The 21,491-nt window shown below is 41.4% G+C and overlaps 2 protein-coding genes across 5 annotated transcripts in view; both read right to left on the bottom strand.

Annotated features, from left to right (window-relative positions):
- Positions 1–1,122: 1,122 nt before the first annotated feature.
- On the bottom strand, positions 1,123–6,254 carry STARD5 (StAR related lipid transfer domain containing 5). The gene is made up of 6 exons (XM_080395358.1): positions 6,051–6,254; positions 5,916–5,965; positions 5,678–5,810; positions 4,239–4,356; positions 3,169–3,262; positions 1,123–2,603 (listed from the first exon to the last, which is right to left on the bottom strand). The coding sequence occupies exons 1-6, from the start codon at positions 6,138–6,140 to the stop codon at positions 2,456–2,458; spliced, it is 633 nt and encodes a 210-aa protein (XP_080251484.1). The 5' UTR covers positions 6,141–6,254; the 3' UTR covers positions 1,123–2,455.
- Positions 6,255–6,954: 700 nt separating this feature from the next.
- The window catches only part of TMC3 (transmembrane channel like 3), a 36,169-nt gene continuing 21,632 nt past the window's right edge, over positions 6,955–21,491 (bottom strand). For 3 of the 4 annotated variants that reach the window (XM_080395345.1, XM_080395348.1, XM_080395346.1), the window contains 16 exons: positions 21,205–21,303; positions 20,970–21,112; positions 19,355–19,502; positions 18,256–18,603; positions 17,367–17,476; positions 17,098–17,176; positions 16,367–16,612; positions 14,625–14,753; positions 13,879–13,946; positions 13,510–13,638; positions 12,586–12,696; positions 11,945–12,070; positions 10,477–10,555; positions 10,237–10,279; positions 8,841–9,138; positions 6,955–8,113 (listed from right to left, as the gene is read on the bottom strand). In XM_080395345.1, the coding sequence (XP_080251471.1) occupies positions 7,273–8,113; positions 8,841–9,138; positions 10,237–10,279; positions 10,477–10,555; positions 11,945–12,070; positions 12,586–12,696; positions 13,510–13,638; positions 13,879–13,946; positions 14,625–14,753; positions 16,367–16,612; positions 17,098–17,176; positions 17,367–17,476; positions 18,256–18,603; positions 19,355–19,502; positions 20,970–21,112; positions 21,205–21,303 (2,997 nt within the window). In that variant the 3' untranslated portion in view covers positions 6,955–7,272. The remainder of the gene's footprint in view (positions 8,114–8,840; positions 9,139–10,236; positions 10,280–10,476; positions 10,556–11,944; positions 12,071–12,585; positions 12,697–13,509; positions 13,639–13,878; positions 13,947–14,624; positions 14,754–16,366; positions 16,613–17,097; positions 17,177–17,366; positions 17,477–18,255; positions 18,604–19,354; positions 19,503–20,969; positions 21,113–21,204; positions 21,304–21,491) is intronic. The other variant, XM_080395347.1, reaches the window with a different exon arrangement.

Raw genomic sequence — 21,491 nt, 5'->3', positions numbered from 1 at the left:
TTTTTCAGCTACTTGCCCATACTACCAATATAGGAAAAACATGATTTCCGTACAGAAAAGCAGGTCTGAACTCTAGCACTGTTAAGCTATTTCCTGTGAAAGACAGATCATGCTTTTTAGTTAGTTGCATAACTTCAACACCACAGATGGGACTAACTACAGCCATAGCACAGAACGCCTTAATTACTTCAATGCCATCCGCCGAAGGTGTCCTTACCTGAAAGAGCTATTAAATTTCATCAATTTAAGAAAAAAACATTGAACCACCAAGACAGGTTTGATCTTGTTTGTTTTTTTTCAAGAGGTGCTCCTCTCACTTCACTTCCAAAGTTTTTCAGGCTTTTTTGCATGCCTCTGCATTTCCTGGCATCTACCAAGATCAAAAGAAGTCAAAACATACTGTGTGACAGGCAGCATGTCTCACTGGGGAGTCCTCCAAGATCTTACAAGATGATCTTTGCCAAGACATTTCCATCTCCAATTTGGCAGGGCAGAAGGCTGAATGTTAAGGGCTCTTAAATCCTTCTGGATAGAAAGCGTTGAGCACTCAGAAAAAAGGATCCTTAAGTTATTCCAAGGAAGAGCCTCACCTACCACCTGTATTGCTCAGAGCAATAGAACAGAAAATACTAAATATATAGTAAATAGCTACTAAAAAGCCCCATTGTCTGAAAAAGGTTTACTTGGAGGAATAACGAGTGCTGACCTGAGCTCTGCTCCTTGAACATTTTGCTAAATTAATCATAATCCTGCAAAGACTTGCTGAGATAGTACATTTCATGCCTAACAACTTCAGTGCATTTAGATAAATACGTATGAACCTCTATAATATCAGGGCCCAAATCTCTCCTCAGTAGATTTGTTACTCTTCCTAAGTACAGAAAACAGCAATTGGAAATAAAAGACCAACTAAGGGCAAAGAAGCTGGGATGGCGAGTGTTCTCACCAAAACACTTCTATCCTCAGTTAATGGGGAGTGTAAATGGGAGTGAAAGCTTTTCCCTCTCGTTGACTTGAAATTCAGAGAAATGCTGGAAGTCTAAGTCGCTCTTACATTTCCTTGATGGAAAAGCAGGTGCATGAGGAACCATTTTAAAGGATGATACAAGAAAACCAGCAAGATGTAGCAGAAAAATATTTATTTCATCACACTGATAAAAGCTTTTTGTATCTTTGTACACAAAGGACACTACATTAAAAACCACTTCCTTGAAAAATCTGTTCCATAGGGTGAGACTGACAGTGGGAAACTTTATATGCAAGTCCATGCCCTATACCAAATATAAAACAAGTACAGGGACAGAAAGCAGAGTGTATTAACCTTGTTAACTAGCCAAGTTACAGCATTAAAATCACAACCTGCATTTAAATTCCTAATTCACCAATTATTTTACCTTTTGTAATTATATGTAATCTATAGTAATGTCTGACATTCCTGCAGTAACCAGCACTATAAGTATTTTCTAAAGCTAGACACATCACTGCACACAAGATCAGGAGCTGATTTCCCAAGATAGTGCTATGAGGCAAATCAAGTCTTAGGAAAAAAAAAAGCAACATCCTCACGGCCTGTTAAGACAAAGCTACAGAAAGTTTATTTACCTGTTAATACCTCGCACCGCAAGAGACCAAAAAACATTAAAGCGCAGTTCAAAATAGTCATTTCAAGCACAGTTTAAAAAATGACAAGTAAAGTGCTTCATTTATTGCCACTACAACAGTGCAGTTTGTTTCATGACTTTGTGGGAATCACTGGTTTTGGTACAAAGGGGAGAAAGGAAGAGTGTCTATTTGCCAGCCCACAGACCTAGGAACGAGTTTGCACTGCTAAACCTCAATTTAGGTAAAAAAGCATTAAGGCGTATTTACCATTAGTACTGCTGGAAAAAGCAAGTGGGATCCTCCACACAACCCAGTTTGTTCTGGCTTTCACATTTGCTGGCTTGGACCCACTGAAGCATCTTAGCAGCTATATGAGTGCTGGCAGCATAAGAGCTACCTCTTTTTCTGGGGAAAGAACATTGTTCCGCAGGAGCCTATGGGGAGCTGCAGAGACAAACCAGGACTGACCTGCACCTGGCTAATGCTGTAGTGCTAAGTGGATTTTACCAATGCCCTTCCTCACAGACCCTGACAAGAATATGGCCAAGAACAGATCCAGTATGTGCATCTTCTCCCTGCAGACAGCCACCAGTGCTGCCTCCAGGATTATTCTGGGCTCTGGAGTGGTATTTTTCCAATAATGAAAATGAACAATACATATTAGAAAAGAATGCGCTGGTTTACATAAAGATAGGTAGAAAATGCTGTTTTAAAAGTTTACTCAAGTCATTGTTCACCTTTCACCTTTCCTAAATATCTTTGCTGGCAGAACGGTCCTGTAGGCCAACTTCCTATTTCTACCCTCAAGCTGCCAGATTTTTTCCTTGGCTGGTGAGATCAGCAATTGGTCTTTTCATGCTTTTAATGCCTTAACAGCTTTGGTCAGGTTACTATAAAATCCAGCTATGTTGGCTGGAAAGAAGGAATCCACCACCGTCTGGGGAAGATAGCCACCAAGATCAGTCTGAAAGAAACTGAGGAGTTCAGTCCTGTCTGGCTCCCTGCAAAGACAATGCAAGTGTTTTTATAGTCAGCAGTTTAAAAGCATTAAGAACTTTACAATAACTCTCATATGTATAGTCTGAGGATTGATATTTCTAAGTACTTTTTAGTTTTTAAATCAAACAACAGGCATTAATTCCAAATGTCAACGAATGTGGCTATCCCCACGCATCAAGTTAAACTAGGTACACGAACTAATTAGGTACATGACTATTTATAAATTATGGCAGTGTAATAAACAACCAGATACCAGTTTACCAAAAGTTAAAGGCCATACTTCTATGTCCTGCTGAATTTCTGCTTAAGAGGTCAGCAAGAATCCTACCATCGTGATGGTTCCTGTAACATTAAAGACTTCTGTCCAGGAAATGGAGACCAATACATTCCACAAAAGAAACAGAACAAAAAGGGCACTCAGTCATAATGATTATCAGTCAAAGGAAGACAGAAACATGCCAATTCCAAGAGCCTAAAGATCACAGGTGGCTACATACGCATTAACACAGCACACAGCGGACAAGAATGGCTTTAGAATACACAACATTGAAATGGATTGTTTCTTACCCTGGAAGAGGTATACAGAAACAGCCACAGGGATAATTAAAACCTCTCACAAAATCTGGTTGAGGAGGACACAGTGGGTGTTCCACATTGGTGGCTATAAGATAAAGCATACAAGAAAAGTGTCATTTTCACAGAAGATGGGAAATAGACCTTGGTACCCAAAGCACCACTTGAGAAGCAAACTCACTGTCTGAGAATATATTTAAGAAGAATGACAGCATAACCTTTTCAATGTAGGGCTGTGCCACACAACTGGTCAGAAAAGATCATTAAAAGGAACCACTCTGGTCACTGAATAGGGAAATCAAAGAAGTGTTTAATTCAGAAGCAGTTGTCACTGAGCTCTGTGCTAAGCATCAAGACACTTGAGGGAGTTTCACTGAACCCATGTTGTGTGACAGCACTACTTTTCTTGAAAGGTCATTCTAGCTACTTCCAACAAATCAATGCCACAGAGGTATATGCCACTTGACTACTCAGAAGCTGCACTCCAGCAATTCTTGGCAAGGCACTCCTGAACAGGATGGGAAAATAGGACAGCTAAACAGTGGGGCAATAAAACCACCGACTTGTAACAAACAGGATGAAAGTGAAAAACCAAAAGAAATGTCCTTCCACACAGTGGCAGCCCCTTATATGGTTTCACAAGAACAATTATATCCACATACAGGAGTGGTACATTTATTCAATAGTTTCACCAAAACCTAGAGGCTGTGCAGAAAATGTTAAACCAGGATCTAGCCTAAATGGGACTCCTTTTATGTAAATTCTTAAAACACCACCACCACACACACAAAAAAACAAACCCAGAACTTAGTAGTAAATTAAATACTTATTCAATCTCGAAAGCATAGCAAGGAAAGAAAGCATAGATCAACAGTATCATTATTATCTGAACGTTAAGATGACTTACACACTCTGACAACAACAATGTAAAGAGACCAGTAGTATTTTATCTTCTGATCAAGATCAGATCAACAAGTACTGAACAACATGTTACTTATTATTACTGGTAGCTGCCAGTTACCTCCTAACCTAACATGAACACGTTAAGACCACAAGCATCTTACCAGCAGATAGCATCATCCCATCTTCATACTGTTTGATTAGTACCACATCCACAAATTCTCTTGGGGAAATAATCCTCATGAAAGCTGAAGGTGTTGTGGTTCTGCATACAGAGACAGTCTGGAAATCACAAAACAGTTATGCCAGTTGATGCTTTAAAAAGTACAGCAGAAACCCCCCTGTACTTTCTGGTACTCTTTCAGTTATGCTTTCTACACTTATCAAGGAGTTCTGTTACACCCTTTGTTGAACAAAATGCGAATCAGCACAGTCAAAAGGCACCATGGTATGTTGACCAAAGACAGTTTAATGGAGAAAAACAGAGTGCTGTTGCGTTGCTTCCAGGTTGATTAAGAACAGATACCACAAAGGATGCTGAAAATCAAATCTGACGCATCTATGCTCACAGAACAGTTAACAAAGATAACTTCCTGATATCCTGTCACAGGGAATACAGCTTGATACACTGGAGAAACCTTAACACTACCATCCCCTTTTGTGAGGCTCTGCGGTGGCAGGCTCCCCAAAACAGAGGTTTCCACTACACTGGTAAGTGCTGGCAAGCCCAGTAAAGTCTACAAATTTCAAGTGGCGGGCTGCAACATTCATGAAGTTGAAGTTTGTAATTAATACTAAATGCCTGTAAGACTCCCCCAAGAAAAATAATCTTCCCATAACTTCCACTGAACATTCCTGGGACTGGCTGTGTTTGCACCCTGGCTGCCTCTGAGCACCTACATTCACTTCAGAATTGGGGATCTAAATACAATACCCTTTCAAGGTTCTGACACGCTGTAAAGAAAAACGGACTGCATAACTGCAGCAGCAGAAACTACTGCATACATAGCATTTTCATCTATAATACTCTGTGTACAGCATCTCCATTTTAACGATAGAGACACTGAGGCAAAGCGCTGGGTCCCAAGGTCAGTTTGCCAGTAAAAAGCAGAGTGCGGCATGCGCGGTGCAGAGCATCGCGTGCTGCTGTGGTGAAAGATGGGGCCAGAATTAATGGCTGATGACATGAACGCTTCGCTGCTTATCTAAGTCTACGTATTCAGGAAACCTTCTTTTCCCTCGCAAACAGCTTGTTAAAAATAATCACGCTTAGCTTGATTTGCAGCATCTACAACAACGTAGATTACACATTCACATATTTTGAGTATGCGGTATTCAGCCAAGAAGGTATTAGTAGCTCCTTTCAGAATGATAAACCATTATTTAGAGAACATATAGAATCTGGGGACACACACTAATGATTCCTAATCCCAGTACTGTCAGCTTGATCCAGACAGGTTGTACAATTTTTTGGACCTTTTTAACTCCCTGCACACACATCGGCTGCCTCACGCAGCGCTACAACGGGAAGGTCTGTGCAGCACCGGTGCTGCTGAACACAACGCTGCATCCATCGCACCAGAACAGCTTTTACAGAACTTACATCGCTGATGGCTTCGACGACCTCAAAGTCCTTCACGTTTTGGTCCCACTTGGTCCTGAGCCCGCCGGCCACCGGCTTTATGCATTCCCAGACATCCCGGGGGCTAGCAGGCAGGATCCCCTCCGCCCTGTACCTACGGCGGCACGGAACGAAACCGAAACGAGCTGTCCTCCCCTGCCCGGCCCCCGCACCCCGCGGCGCAGGCGGCCCCGCACCCGGCCGCGCCGGGCCTACTCACACGTTGCCAGCGAACTCCACCGAGGGCCTCCAGGACACCGAGACCTCGCTCTGCGGGAAGGGGGAAGGGGCAGCGTTCAGTCGCCGCGGCGGGCCGGCCCCCGCCCCGCCCCAGCCCCCCGCCCCGCCCGCTCACCGTGCGCCGGCAGCCCCGCCAGCCGCCGGGGTCCCGCCGGTAGCGCCCCATCTTCTCGGCCGCCGCCTCCGCCAGCCCCGCGTAGTCCATGGCCGCGCAGGGCGCAGCCGCCGCTCGGCCACCGCCTATGAGGGCGCCGCGCGCGCACCGCCCCCGTGGGCCGATGGCGGCGCCGCCCCCTCACCTGAGGAGCCGTGCGGGGCGGCGGGCCCGCCTCGCCTCGCCTCACGGCGGGGTGGGGTGGGCTCTCGGACAGCCGGTAGCACCGGGCCTCCCATCCGGGCACAGCCTGAGCGGGAACGAGCCGCCGGGCGATGGGCAGCTGCGAGGGCGCGTTGCTCGGGCCGGCCCAGCCCCCAGGAGCAGCGGGAGCCAGGGCGGTTCCCTCACCTCAGCGTGGGGCCGCCGCGCTGCCGCCCCCGGGCCCGGGCCTGCGGGGCACTGCTGCCTCTTCTACCCGCTCTAATCCAAATTACATGAGGGAAAGAGATAAAAAAGAGCAGCCTTCAGAATTTCAGGGAGGCGTAAAATCACAACAGTGTGCGAAAAATAGTATAGAATTCCGTGAGGAGTAATGAGCCACCTCTTTTAAATGCCATAGATAGAAAGTTTTCCACAGTGAAGCTCAGGCTGGGCTGAGGAGGCTCACCAGAAAATCCATAGCAGATCCAGGACAGATGAAGTCTGTCTAGAAGTCTGGCATGCTTTGCTGTGAACAAATAACACCCTTGCCCAGGCAGCACACTCTAAAGAAACTCAACTGTGCTCTGTAATTAACTTATTGCTGATGTGTTTGAGCTGCATCATATTTGAACTAGGCATATCACAATGTCAAAAATTATACTGTAAATAGCAACTCTGTACAAAGCTGACTACCCGCCAAAGAGACAGAGAGCGCCTCATCTGACATTTTTGTACTGGTTTAATTAAAGTGCCCCAAGTACATAGCTTTTGCGTTTCCAGTGGGTGGGGTTTTTCTTTTTCAATAGCATAACATTAAGTAATAAATTGGAATGATTTTCTCTTCCAAATTTCATGGCATATCAGTTGTGATATTAAAGCAAGGTACAATTAACAGTAAAACACAAGGCTAACTATGCTCTTCCCACCTCAAGCAGCTGCATACACTGTTGTTGCAAAGACTACTCTGACAGGCCTCGAACGGCCAGTACAACAAATGCACGTAGGCCTGCTCAAAACACAGAAAGAATGGAGCGCTTCCTTAGACATTTGAGCATACCAGTTCATTAGGCTCAGACATATTTAGATCAACACTAGCTTTTGATTTCTTTTTGGTGAGTTTTGTCCCAGGTTTTGGATATTTTTCCTTGCTGTGAATGACCTGGATATACTGGTCGTTGCTGCTGTTCTGTGGATCACTGCTGGATTCAATGGAAATGGAATCAGATTCTGTTAGAGATTGCTCCAGCTTTTGTTTTGATTTTGGTTTCACATGTGGCTCAGGGTAGTTCAGGTGCACTTTCTTGTAAGCGTATGGAGGCCTGTCCAGGTCTAACTCAAAACCATCACCCCAGGATTTGTAATGCACTCTGGCTAGATCTTTGCTCATAAGAATGTGGCCATCGGCACGTTCCCCAATGTAAAATCGTGGTGCTGGGCGAAGATCAGACAGTGAGCGAGGGCGATGTGATCTGTTCATTAACTGTCTCCCAAGTTCCTCTTCATCCTCCTCATCTTCGCTAGGATGAGGGGAATACATCTGGTGTGGTGTCCGAACCACGTATCTTCTGACATTGTGCGGATACAACTCAATAATGTCTCCTGATTCATCCTTTCTTAAGTGCCTTTGGAGTCGGGAGGTAGAACGGAGCGATTTTTTGCGGGACTCATTTTCATTAACAAGAAAATACCTAGTACCGTATGGTCTGCGTCCCGCAAAAACAGGAGCCCCTGCCCCAAGGGCATCCAGATTTACCTGCCGAATGCCTTTTCTGAAGAGAGGCTCAGAATGAACATCTTCAGTGCGCTTTTTGAAAGTCACTGGTGTGTAGGGCTTTGTTTTACAGAGCTCGCTAGCACTCCTATGTGCAGCACTTGGGTACCTTTAGGAAGGGGGGTGGGGGTGGGAAGAAGGAAATGTTAAGACACACACTTCAATTACTCTGCTCATTGCTCTGGAAGTCAAACCCTAGGATTTTAAGGGTAGAGGTTACAGAATCTCCATTGCTCCAGATTTTTGGGACCAGTTTGAGAAACATACCCTAAACATACCCTAGAAATTAGGAGATATATTTGTTCTTCCCTGGGCAGTTGACAATTGACCTCTCAAGTTATGCTCCCGTTCTGTTTTCTCATTATTCTGAGAACTTTTCTCTATCTGATCACTTGGTAAAAACCCAACTGGTAGCTTAATGCATCAGTCTGCTGATGTCCAAAAGTGCTTGTCCTACAACCAGACCTGCACAAGCATTCTGCACAGAGTTCCCTCACTCTTACTGTGTTTGTCCTGTTCATGGAAACAGTATTCTGCACAAACTATTTTAGTTACATACCTGAAAAGAAGCTTAGTATTTACCTTTGCTTGAGGTTCATGTAAACTTCATCAACTACATAATTTCAAAAGTTTTATAATCCCATCTCAATTAAGGGAGAGTTAGGGAGGTGGTGTCACCTCCACTGAATAGTACCCAGGAATTAATTTGCTTTTAAAAAATTCATGAACTGTTTTACTGCCCCAGACAGTCTGAATACACAACTGTTTTGTAAATAAAGACAGGTGCGTCATGGAGCTGTAAAAATAATGCCATTTCAAAACCAAAGTAGTCTTGCCTGTTTGTGATATGATCAATTCTTGGTTTCTGTACACTTGATGCTGAGGGAGCTGGCGTTAAAGAAGTTGAAGTTGTGGGAGTTGCGTTGACAGGTCTTGCAACATCAGTTGAGGGCACAGTTTGGGGCACAGACTGGGAAATGGTTTGTATTCTGGTGCCTTTGCTCACGGGAGATTCAAAGTTCAAGACACTGCCATTCTTTCGTGGTGTCGAGGACCGAACAGAAGACTCCTGGCTGATAATATCACTTTCTGGCTCTGGTCTCTTGTCATTCCCATCCAGATTTTGGATTCTGGCTAGAAAACAGAAATTATTACAGGAACTGTCGAGGTCTCTAAATTTAGGAGATGCTGTTTAAATGCAGTGGCTAAAATTCACCCTTCAGTTAGGGGATCCGTTGCTAACAGAACCCCACCGTGTTCAGGAAAGAGAAACTGGTGCCACACTGGGAGACATGGTAATAAAGGGGTGGGACTGGCATACATGGTGGATGTAGTATTGGGAAATATAGAAGAAACACTGGACATTGCACAGTAGGATTCCAAAATGGGCAACAAGCCAATGTATTTTTTTCAAGAGACCCATTTTAGTTCAGAGTGTCCAGCACTTGCAATATGAAGGTGGTTGAATTCAGCAAACCAGCTCCAGTGATGGTGCTGGTCACAGCCAAAAGCTGAACCTGGGTTCTGTAACAAAGGAAATCCAACTAGGACACATACCTTATTGCCCTCAATAGTCACTCCTGATCACTATATGGCTATACAACAGGTATTTCACCATTTATAGGTCCACCAGAGAGCTCTAAGGGGGTCACAGTAGCATTAACATCTAGCCATAAGGCTACTGAATCATGTCTTCTCTTTGGCTTGGTAAATTTTTACTTGTTCCTTTCACCGGGAGGTATTAGAAGGATGGCATCCTTTCTGTAATTTCTCATTGCTAAAATCTGAGAAGCAGAAGGTGCAGGTCCGGATTCCCTCAGGCACTGTAGATCATGAAGTCTGAAATCTTTTCATTGCTGGTGAAATATTCAACCATATCAGGTCAAAGAGTAGGGCCATTCCTGTCCTCCTCTTCTGCCTATTAGTCTCTGAATTTTACGCAAGGTCTGACATCAGAGATGTCAGATGCTCTGTATCATCAGAGGTGCCTCCCAGGTTCTGCCCTGTTGGTGATAAAACGATGCCAGCAGAATGCAGATGTAAACTATGGACCTCATCTTTCAGTGCTGCCAAGATTAAGTCAAGCTGAGCTCAGAAATCATCTAAAAGGAGGACTCTGCGGGAAACAGTTTTTTAAATGTAATTGAACTTCCCTATGTGTATGAGAAATCAAATTGGGTTTGCATCCAAATGCTTTATCAATAGTGACACCTCTACAGCTCACCAACTTACCTACTGCCATCTGAACCACCTTTTTCTTATCTTCAGTTCTCTCCTAAAATACATTCAGAAGAAGGAGAAGCAGTATGTTATTATGGATTAGAGAGTAAATCCACTGCTGTGTAAGGATGAAAAATACAGGATTGGTTTTACACTGTCAAACACTGACAGTGACTTTAGAGATTTAATTAGGCTTGTACTTTACTAATGATCCACCAAATTGCATGTAGAAGTGCTTTGTGCTGTACTTACTGTTTGGATCTTCATTCTCAGTTGATTGTTGGTGAATTTTAATGATCTTGCAATACTTTGTAGGTAATAGATTAGCATGCTAAAAGTGAAAGAGGTGATTATGAGTCACTTCAAACATTCTTGTTTGTTTTCTCTTTGAGGGTTTATAGGTCATCAAAATGGTGTACACGTTCACCACAAAGTTGCTGCTTTGTAGCATTTCCTTTATACTGTGATAATGGATCCCAGCCTTCTTACAAGCAAACATACACAGAAGAACTAAATAGCACTGAAAACAGATGTAACAGCAGTTCTAATTGTGCTTGTGTTTTTTTGCAGGTCTTTTCATAGTGCATGTAACCCCGAGTGCATTACTAGCTTTTTTTTTTGTTTAAACTCTGAACATGCTCAAAATAAAAATTTTGATAAATATTTACTTGTCTTTTATTTCCCAATCCATGGTTACAGAACAGAGACACCAGAATTACAGCCGAGTTTGCACACTCATACCTATGTAATTTTGCTGACTGACTGGAATAACACCTTGTTTACTCTGGCACAGCTGAGATCAGATCTGGCCTGACATAATGGATTGCACTGGCTTTCAGGTGAAGTCAAGCCTTATAGCTAGACTTCATGCCACAAACATTTACCTATATGCTTAACCATAAGTTTGAAGCAGTCAACAGATCTACTTAAATTTGTAAATATGTTCGTATTTACATGGCTGGGATTTTAGAGGAAAAAGTTACAATTAAGAATTTTTTATTTGGTCTTTGATTCATCTGAAAAGCCCAATGGTGGCACAAACTCTGCATTCATCTGTAGTTTATGGGGGGTGGGGGTGTGTGGGGGTGGGGAATGGTACAAAGGTACATGCAAGACAAATGATACTTCATAGAAGCAAAGTGAATTTCAATGGCTCAAAGTAAATATTAATTCCCAGCTGTGAACAATTACTTAGAAACTAGAGTAAGAAAGGACTTCCACTGGAAAGTCTGCAGCAAGTTATATTACATTAACACTTAAGAGCAGACCTCCATAATTGATTTATCTTGCCAGAAATCAGGATGACTGAGTAGCTTCTTTGAATGATAGACTGAGCCCTGTTCACAGTCATAAACTGAACTAATGACCATGGGGAAATGGAAAATTAATGTCTGTGGAGCTCAAGAGGGAAGAAGGATCTTAAACTTCCTGGAAGCAGCCGCACTGCAAGCCTGGGCACGATATAGTGAATTTGCTCTAACACAGTATCCCAGAACAAGAAATTCCTTTTGAAAACGTGATGACAGTCATTTTAACATCCTCTCATTCCTGTCTGATCTGTATACCATATATTCAATAAGGTGATTTCTTTTTCAGATATGCTTAATAAAATTACAATAGTGCAAGTGTTTGCTCTTCAGTATCAATACTTGACCCTCCAGAGATAAGGCCAGTATTAATACAATCAGTTTACCCTGCCTGTGAAAGCCAGAGTACTTACAATAAAAGTAGCAGTGCAGGGAGGACAACCACAGGACTGCTGATATAAGTAATCACTGTGTTGAACCATGCAGGAAAATCATTCTGAATTGTTTCAGAAACAATATCGTATATTTTTTCTTGTCCACTACAAGAGGGAGGAAGAAGGCAAAATTATGTTGTACGAGTCCTAAGTACCTCAATTTGTTAAGCAGTGTTGCACTGAGTAAACAAGGAGTTTCAACAAGGAGTTTCATTCAAAACTGCTTTGCAGCAGTATAGCGAAAGGGGGAAAAAATGATAATAGTAATTTGTTCATTATTTGCTTTTTGACAATTTTTCCAAAGCACAAAGGCATTGGCCAGGCTTGGAGGGTGCTTGAACTGAGACACAAGATGGTGACATGTGCTAGATTGCTTGGTGGCACATTATATTATGTAAACATAAAGTAAATGAACCATGTATATAAAGCAAAATGTTGAGCCTCACTTAGAATACTGACACGTTCATCTAATTAAATCTTGAACTGGAAAACATTGGCAGCGAAAAAACATTGTCCTGTCTATCAACTTTTCTATTTTAGTCAGTAATTTGTGTGATTAATTTATTGTGAGAGGGTGAGATAAAAATCTTTGCAATTTTCATTGGTCTGTTGTAACTTACCTGAAGGGTCCACAGCTTAAAGATGGCTTGTATCGGGCAATAGCAAAAATTGTTGGTAACATGCATAAGAACAACATGAACAGCAACATGGCCAAGTAGAAATTATTGGATCTGCAAGAAGGTGTAACATGTTTCAGATTATACTAATGAGAGAGAAAAACAGAGGCAACATAAAAGGTGCAAGTCTGTATCTACCTAACAAGTTCAAGATCGACATTTCTAAAGATCAAAATCATTCTGCTATGAATAGAAAGTCTGAACAGAGCCAGTTTAAACAGACTTTTAATGATCAAAATCCTATTTGCACGGCTTTCCAGATACCAGTGTTGCAGCCAGATAACTGTTTACAGCACCCTTCTGTAAAACTGATCTTACTGCCTGGTTGTGTTGGGGGAGAAAAAAGAACAGTGGCAGAAGCTAATTAATCTTCAAAACATGTTAGAAATAACTGATTCTTAAGAATTAAAAACGCCCTAAATTATTTTCGTTTTGAGTAAACAATTGAAATATTCATCATAATAGAAGAAAAATGGGGAAATCTGTTGTGTGATGCAGCAGACAAAACCAGATATGTCCTTGCTTTCAAAGAAAGAAACATCAGGAAACAGGACTTGCAACAGTTAGCACACGTAGGTTATTGCACTCAATCAGATTTCTATGGAAATACAGCATTTCTGTTAGGCCACATGTATTGGTCTAGGAATATTCCCTAACATATTTTTCAGTTCTTGCATATCTTTAACTACCCCGCTTCACAAACCCTCCAGTTTTCTCAGTAACTACATTTTTTTCACAGAAGTTTGATAGCAAATTTGATTGTCAACTTTCAGAAGAAAAATCTGTCATTTTATTCCTACACACAGAATACATTTCCATTGTCTGCATTTGATTTATTCTTTATCTTTTGTTCTCATTTTGACTAACCGAGATGCTCTGAAAACCTGCTGATGTGGTACATTACACGTTAACACAGCCCAGCTCCTCAGGTACATGAGTCCAATCAACTTGAGAACATTGAATGCTGGCAAGCAAGGTGAAAAGAAAGCTCCCATCCTGGAAAAATATCATCTTATCAGTGCTCAGTGTTGCCAGAAGCAATTTTAAAAGCAAAAGAACGTACAAAAAAACCCAGGTAAACAACAGCTCACTATCAATGGAGAATCTCTTATTATAATAAAGTATAAACATCTGCATTACTAATATTCTACTTGAATAGGTTTCGTTGGAAATCATCAGATTGACTTAGATAATCAGCCAGCAAAGAACAAGAAGAATCGCTTATGGACTGCATACCAGATCATTCCTTGGTTGTAGACCAAATGCAATACGTTCTCTGCAATTTTGAATTCTCCATATTCTGGCTACAAGAAACACAGTGTAGGATTAATACTTTGTCTTAATCTTGTCTTCAGACCATTTATTAGAAGCATTTGACTGAATCAGTTTGCAGACAGCACGTAGCCTGAAACATCCAAATCAAGTACCAACTTCTGGCAGGCAGCAGGAACACAGTAAAACCTACCCTGCAGCAGGGGATTAAATAAGCTAATTCCTCTCTGGTTTACTGCACTTCTTTAGTTAAGGACAAAGAACAGTCCTCAGCCTTTCATGCCAACAGCTTCTTGCTAACCTAATATTACTCACTGTAATTTTCTTAGAGGGCTATATGCTTTTGGTGATTGTTTCTTGGACCGCTGTCTATGTTATGGATAGACATTACAGCTACAGAGAAGAGGATGTGGGGAGCAACTCCATGCCCTCTGTCTCATCTTTGACTCTGGGACCACTCCATGATCTCGTTTTGGGAAAAGACAAAGATTTCTGCACCACAGCCATGGGAGTAGTCTTGAGAAAAACACCCCACTCTCAGCATTTACCCTGTGCCCTCTGATTTAAACTCTGTATGAGCTGTGCCTTTATAGATGTGTGCTATCAAGAAATTACTTATCTGTTGAAAGGCTTTAAGGACATTCAGTACTAAGGGAAGGAGCCTACCCATCCCCAGCATCTTAGTTTGATAAAATAAAGACTGTACTTACAAACTTGCTTTCTAGATCCCAGCACCAGCAATCGCTTAAGTATCGGACACACAGTCCACGGAAAAAATCAATTAGCAGGATGCTTGCAACTGTGAAAATCATGTCGATAATTGAAAGCTTTAGCATCTCCTGAAATACATATTGTTCACACATACTGAGTCATTCTGGAAGCAAATGAACTGCATATAGATTTTTTGCATTTGCACTTGTATTTTGGCTCAAGCTCAGTATCCTGATAAAACATGATTTCACTATATCAGTTATTCCCTTTTAAGCTTTTCCTATTTGACTTTTTCCTTACTTGTCTTTATTCTAACAAATAGAACAAATATAATCAAGCTTCCAGTGTGCCTTCTATTGCTTGCAGCAATAAAACTCTGGTCATGATGGCTTCAAGCTTTTTTATAATGACTGTTCTGAACATTTATCTAGATAAACTGAAACAGTTTGGTTTTTCTACTGTACCCAATCCTTTATTATATTGATTGTTGTAATACATACTTGCTAAGTGCTTCACAATGAGAAATGTTTATTTATTCATACAAAACCAAAACCCAATGGCAGTAGGATCTTCAAGCCATAAAAGAGACCTGTTTAATGTTTACAAATGAATGGCATTATCCTATATTTAATCGAGCTTTAAAAAGCATACAGATATATAGAAAAGATTCAATTCCAAACATCTCCAGCCTATCCTGGGGAAAAAAAAAGCAATGAAAAAAGCCCATGAACACTGATTTTAAAATTTTCCTGATTGTGCTACAGGGAGAGGGGCATACAAGAATAGAAGTCAGGCTAATAAACCTGGGAGGGCCTTTCGCTCCAGATGGTCAAACACCATCTTTAATGTTGCTCATTCTGGAACAAGGAGGTCAGCAAGTCAGAGGCATGGTGGCATCATCCTTAACGCAGTGACCTAGATGTAAGTGCAAAATGACAGAGGCCAAAGTACATTGGGATCAAGTGAGGTCTTTTGAATTTTGTGTGGTTACCATTTCACCCTGCATGTGCTAGTGCCACCGCTAGTCACTCAAAATAAAGACCACAAATGATGTATGCTTCACACGCAGGGAAGCAAAAAGTGTTGTATTAAGTTTGCAGATTTTCTGCAACCTAACTCTGGGAACATGCATACATGGCACTGCCACCCAGCTGGCTCCATTACGAACTGACATAATTTTGAAACCTTTTGTTGTTGACCTCTTTCTTTCTGGAGAAGTGAAGAACACTTGATTCTCCAGTGATTTACCGAGGCAGAATGAATAGAGACTCCAGAGGTATTGTACAAATGACCAAGGGCACACTCTCATGCTTGGCTTGGGTCTGCAACACCATCTATCCAGACAGCAATCTGACCCTGCGCAGGGTGCATGCTGCTACTAATACATTTTTACAGTCATGTTTCTCTGTATGAGTTTAATAGGATGTATCCTATTAAAATAGGATCTGTATCACACACCTGTAGAGATCTGCCTGTGCAGAGCTGAAGACAGAGACCAAAGCCTGGCAAAAGAACATCTGTACAACACTAAACACATTGTAGGTACTGAACAACACCCAAAACTTGTATCTTTGGCCATATTGCTTTGCGCAGTCTTTACTCTTTCTACACAATCCTTAGCTAAATACTGGAATTTATACAAAGAAAAGCTTTAAAATGCAACACAGAACAACATGATTTTAATTTTTTTGTCAAATGTGGGGTAGGAATAACTTGATGATCTAATAAAACAATTACGTACTTGACCAACATATGTCTCCCAGCACTGATCCTGCGGGTTCTGGGTGTTATGGTTAAAGGAAAATGTCTTGTTAACCAGCGTGTCAGAGACTGTCAAGCCTTGAGCATGACTCCCTTCCGATATGACAATGCTGTTTCTCTTAGTTTGTACATCAGGAACAGTTGTAGATAAATTGTCTTCTTTAGAAAGAGTTTTGGTTGCCAACAAGGTGGTAGAATTACTTGCATTGCTGTTAACATCAGAGTCCTGAAATAATAAACGTCCCAAAAGCTGCTTTTTCAACCATACATACATGCAGATGCCTGTACCTTCTACAACATACACACATAGAGGCATTCATGTATTTTCAAGCCACAGTTAGGTGACTGTTAATTAGCTGTCAATGTATGGAGTCTGATGGACCTTTTTAAGGACAGTATTGAAAGCTGATTTTAGGTAGCTGGAAGTATTTGACCTAAAGTGATGGGTGGGTTTTTTTCTTTGATTAGTTAAGCAATGCACAGAAATCTATTTATGATGTTACATCAGCGATCAAATGGACCCAGTTATCCTAAAAACCTACAAGTAGTTATAAATGAACATTACAAACTTAACTTTACAGTTGTATGAAACTGTAATATTTTTTAATCAATCTCAAATTTTTATTTGACTTCATATATGTTATAATAAATAAAATTGTGTCTATAAAATCTACTAGCTTTATATATCAGAAAACATCAAGTTAAACTTACAGTGACACTCATACTGTCCACTTTATCCAGGAGAGCAATGATTAAACTGTAGAGGTTTCCCAAGTATAGCACAAGAACCCTAAAAACAATAATAAAAAAATAATAATAATAATTAAAAAAATAAAAAGAATAATAAGATACAGGTTATTTACATTATTATCCCATTGACTTCTCATACATTCTCTGGTTAGGCTGGACTAAAACATGCGACTAGAACACATCTCTCCTCTTCCTCCCTACATATGGTCTACACTGCATAATGCCCATACCTGGCAAGCTGGAAGCGAAGGGTGGTCCTTGGATGATACATCTCCAGAGCTGCCACAAGTTCAAAAGCAGAGGGGGCAATCATTGTGATCAGTGACACAACTACACTTACCTATAGAACAGAAAGACATGGCATTTTTACAGCTTTTCATGTAGATCTCCTTTGGTACCTTGGGTGCTGACCAAAATATTGGTGACGCACGTGCTTTGGCTATTGTTTTTCTTGGATTGCTTTAAAAAGTTATTATTGATGTTAGTAATTATAGTAGTTCTAATCCAAAATTATAGACCTAGAATACCACTTGGGAATCTTTACTCCAAACACTGTAGATTTGAAATTACTACTTTATTAATGGGGGGGGGGGGGGGGGGGGGGGGGGGGGAAGATGTAGGAGACCAGCATCTTTCTCTGAAATGAATGAGTAGCTTCTGCATACCTGTTCACTTCCTACTCTCAGTATCCACTCATTCCTGTGAACAGGAACTTTCACAGACCATTCAGCATCCCCCAGCTGAAATCAACAGCTGTTGTCAAAGCTGATCCCTTTCTAGTCCACCGTTTGTTCAGCTCAGTTGTGGGTGCAAAAGTAGATTTGTAAGTGATGGGAGAGTTTGTTGTCCCCACAAAGCAGTGGCCAGCTAGAGCTGCAGTCTCGGTAGAGGGAGGACCTGCAGCGTCCCCCTGGCCATTGCACTCTGCTAACACCTTGCTGCAGAGCAGAGGGAGCAAGCATGTGAAGACAGATCAAGATAACTGCCACTCTGCCCTCTCGTTCCTCATTTCTCATGGCTAATGTCTCATGATTTACACCTCAGCACACACTATTGCTACAGAGAGCCCCGAGACGATAACCCCCCTTCTAACACAGAGGTGGCATAAAGACAGCGTACCTCATTTTTTTCCCAAAGAGTCAATTCCTTTTTAGTGCGCTCTAACCTTTGGGATCGATCCACAACAAAGTATATGATGTAAATACTTCCAGCAAGTGAGAGAAGTACAAGGATGTTTGCAATAATTCTTAAACTTATAGTCACTGCCCTGGAGGGAAAAAAAAACAGAGCCAGTACAGTGGGTTGTCTTATGACACCAGGGTCTTTTCTAACGTGGTGTTTAGGAGTATGAGACAAGCAGATTAGCACTGCTATCGGCATTGAAACAGTGCTTTGAAAAGTATCTCTGCTCTTATATACATACAAGTTTTTGCTTTTCTTCTTTTCCTGCTCTTCCAATATAGCTTCCTTGAAAGAAACACAGCATTATCATTATAATAGTGTTCAGCAAAAACAATGCACATCTCTTTCACAGAAGGTATCAAGTATACTAATCAAAAACTTCACATCCTGGGCATGCAAGTAGATAAATACCTTTCTGCCCTGCATAGCTTTTTATAATACAGAACTGTCAAAAGTTATCCTCAGTCATTAAAATAAATAAATACCATAGATAATTAATTCATCCTTGACACAATTCGAAGTATTTTTGTTCAGTGACTTAATGAGAATACACCAAATTACTTTTGATGAAAACCACATCTGTTCTTAAATTCTAAATGGAAATCATCTGTATTTAAAGCAATTTTCTAATATTGAGAGCTGTAAGATTTCTCTGGACCATTTGTTATGGAGAGGTGAAATAAACTGAGTGTTTTCACATTGTTAACATGAATTTGGTTCTACTACTCAATGAAATTGCATCACAAACAATTTTTTTTTCTAGCTATCGAACTTCTTGTCACACAGACAGTGGCATCAAACAGAACTCTTCTAAAGAGGAGCACCATGGCCTTACTGGGACAGAATGAGTGTCAGCAAGCGTGATGTGACTGCAATACCACACAGAGATGTGACATCAGCCCTCCCCTAGGCAAACAGATCTGTAAACAAGTACCGAACAAACAATAGGAAACGCAAGGGAATGAGAGGAAAGACTTGCATAGCTTACAGCTTAACAAACAAAGCAACTTAAATAATTTGAAGGTCAGTTGCTCACCCTAATGCTATTAACTATGGCAGCAGCTTTGCTCTCTGCAGCCTCTGGGTTTCCTATTAAATAGTCCCAAGCACAGAACAGTCTCCAACAGAAAGTGTAATTTTCATCAGAGGCACTTGCTAAACTCATTCTTGAGTTCTTTGCCATTCTGTAAAAAAATAAATAAATACATATTCAGCTGTTGTTAATGTGTGAAGATAAACATGAAGGAGATCACTGGTTTGGTTCATGGTTTTCAGATGTCTACACCTTTAGAACTACCAAAAATTTGCAGCAATTGGTGTTGGCAGCTTTCTGAAGAAAACAGACCAGGGTGAGGTTCAGAGCATGAACTTCACTTTTGTTCTAGTAAAGAAGTGACTCACTGTGGAAGGGCATTCTGTTTTGGTATTTACATTCTTTATAGCTGACAAATAAAGCAAATAAATCTCACTAGAGCTGTAGACTTAAACATATTTCAGTTTTACGATCTCCGGGTAGGATCCAGCTGGAAGATACCATCACTAAGACAACTATTATTGTGATTACAAGCTAGTTTGGCAAAACTAGTGATTATGCACAAGATCTGTTTGTTTCCTGTATTGTTTTCACCCTCAAAATAGGTGTTTTTGTCAAAGAGAAACCCAGTGCCATTTTACAGACCTTGGGAGAAAGAAAGAAAACCCTACCCACTCATCTCTGATAGGCAAGATGGCAGAATATTACAAAGTGTAAGAAATTAAATTAAAATTAGTAGCTTAAGAAAGAAAGGGCATCCAAAAGGACAATGTTAAAAGGGGAACTGTAAGCAGCTAAGCAAAGATCAGTGACCTAAGGCAGAAGAAGAGCTAATCATATCTGCAAACTGCAGATGCGTAGATCAGTGTCAAACATCAGTGACCCGTGGCACAAACCAGCAGATAGAATAAAAATAAATGGAAAGGGAAGGTTTGGCTTCAAAACTGGGAATTATTACAGGCAGTGCTAAAAACATCCCTTGACTTCACTGTGCTGGATAAATAGGTATCCAGAAGGGAAGGGAAAGCAAATCAGGCGAGGATAGAGTGACCTTGCCTCTCTCAAAGCATTGCACATTCCTGGATTTATGGTCAGTGCTAGCAGCCTTGCTCTCTCTGCTAAGTAACTCCTACTCCTGGCCCTTCAACAGCAAAAAAATTTAAGCTTAGATTTGAGTGGGATGCCACATACCGGCTGAAACACTGCAAATGGTATTACATCTAGGATGGAATTTTTGTATTTGTATTTCAATAGATGGCAATAATAATGCTGAAAGCATTACACTTAAAATACAAATTTCTGTCCTAGCGATATTTATACCAGAAAAAAGGAAAACAGAAAGAACTTCCATGAGTGTCAGACCTTACACTATACAAACACAAAGCACACAGATCATCTTCTGTGCTGCCCTTCTTTTATAGGCTGTGCAATTGAAGAGAGATCAAAGATAAATGATAGCAAGATAAAGAGCAAGCTAGAATGAAACTCAGTCTGCCTCCTTAATATTAGCAGACGAACAGTTTAATAGAACTACGCTGAATAAACACAGAGGAACTAGGACAATTAGTGATTGCCTGAACACACAAGCTTATGAACAGCAATAAACGGGAAGTCTCACTTTTTTAAGAGAATGATGAAGCTGTAAGCAAACACTGCCATTCCGACAAGGAAGTAGGCGAGAGGCAGCCGATACCCAGCTTTCCCAATCTTCCTGTCACGACCGTAGTAGCCATAAAACAAAACAGAGTACTGGAGGTAGCCCTGCAAAGACCAGAGCCCATAAGTAAGAGCAGTAACTAATGGTTACAACAGAACAGCCACAGCAAAACAATAAAGAGTGGTTTTAGTCTTGCCCCCAGTGACCAGATGGTGTCCAGGTCTTGAGCAGATGCAATATGCTCCTTGGGAATGGTCTTGCTGACTGTGCTGCCGAACGGTGCTCCGGCCAGTAGCTGGGGGAGAGAGAGAAGGTCTCAGCAGCCGTGCGAGCCCGACTGACCTGGGGCTGCGCAGCAGAGCCCACCGGGAGCTGCCTGCGCAGGTGGTGCTGTCAGGACAGCGGGTATTGGGTCATTCACATCCTGGACTAGATACTCCATGAGAAATCCTGCATTAGTGTTCCACTGAACTCGAGGGGCTG

The sequence above is a fragment of the Falco punctatus genome (genome assembly GCF_963210335.1).
Source record: "Falco punctatus genome assembly, chromosome: 7".
In the NCBI taxonomy this organism is placed as follows: Eukaryota; Metazoa; Chordata; class Aves; order Falconiformes; family Falconidae; genus Falco; species Falco punctatus.
Note: the sequence above shows the minus strand (reverse complement) of the source record. Positions and strands in the feature narration are given on the sequence as shown.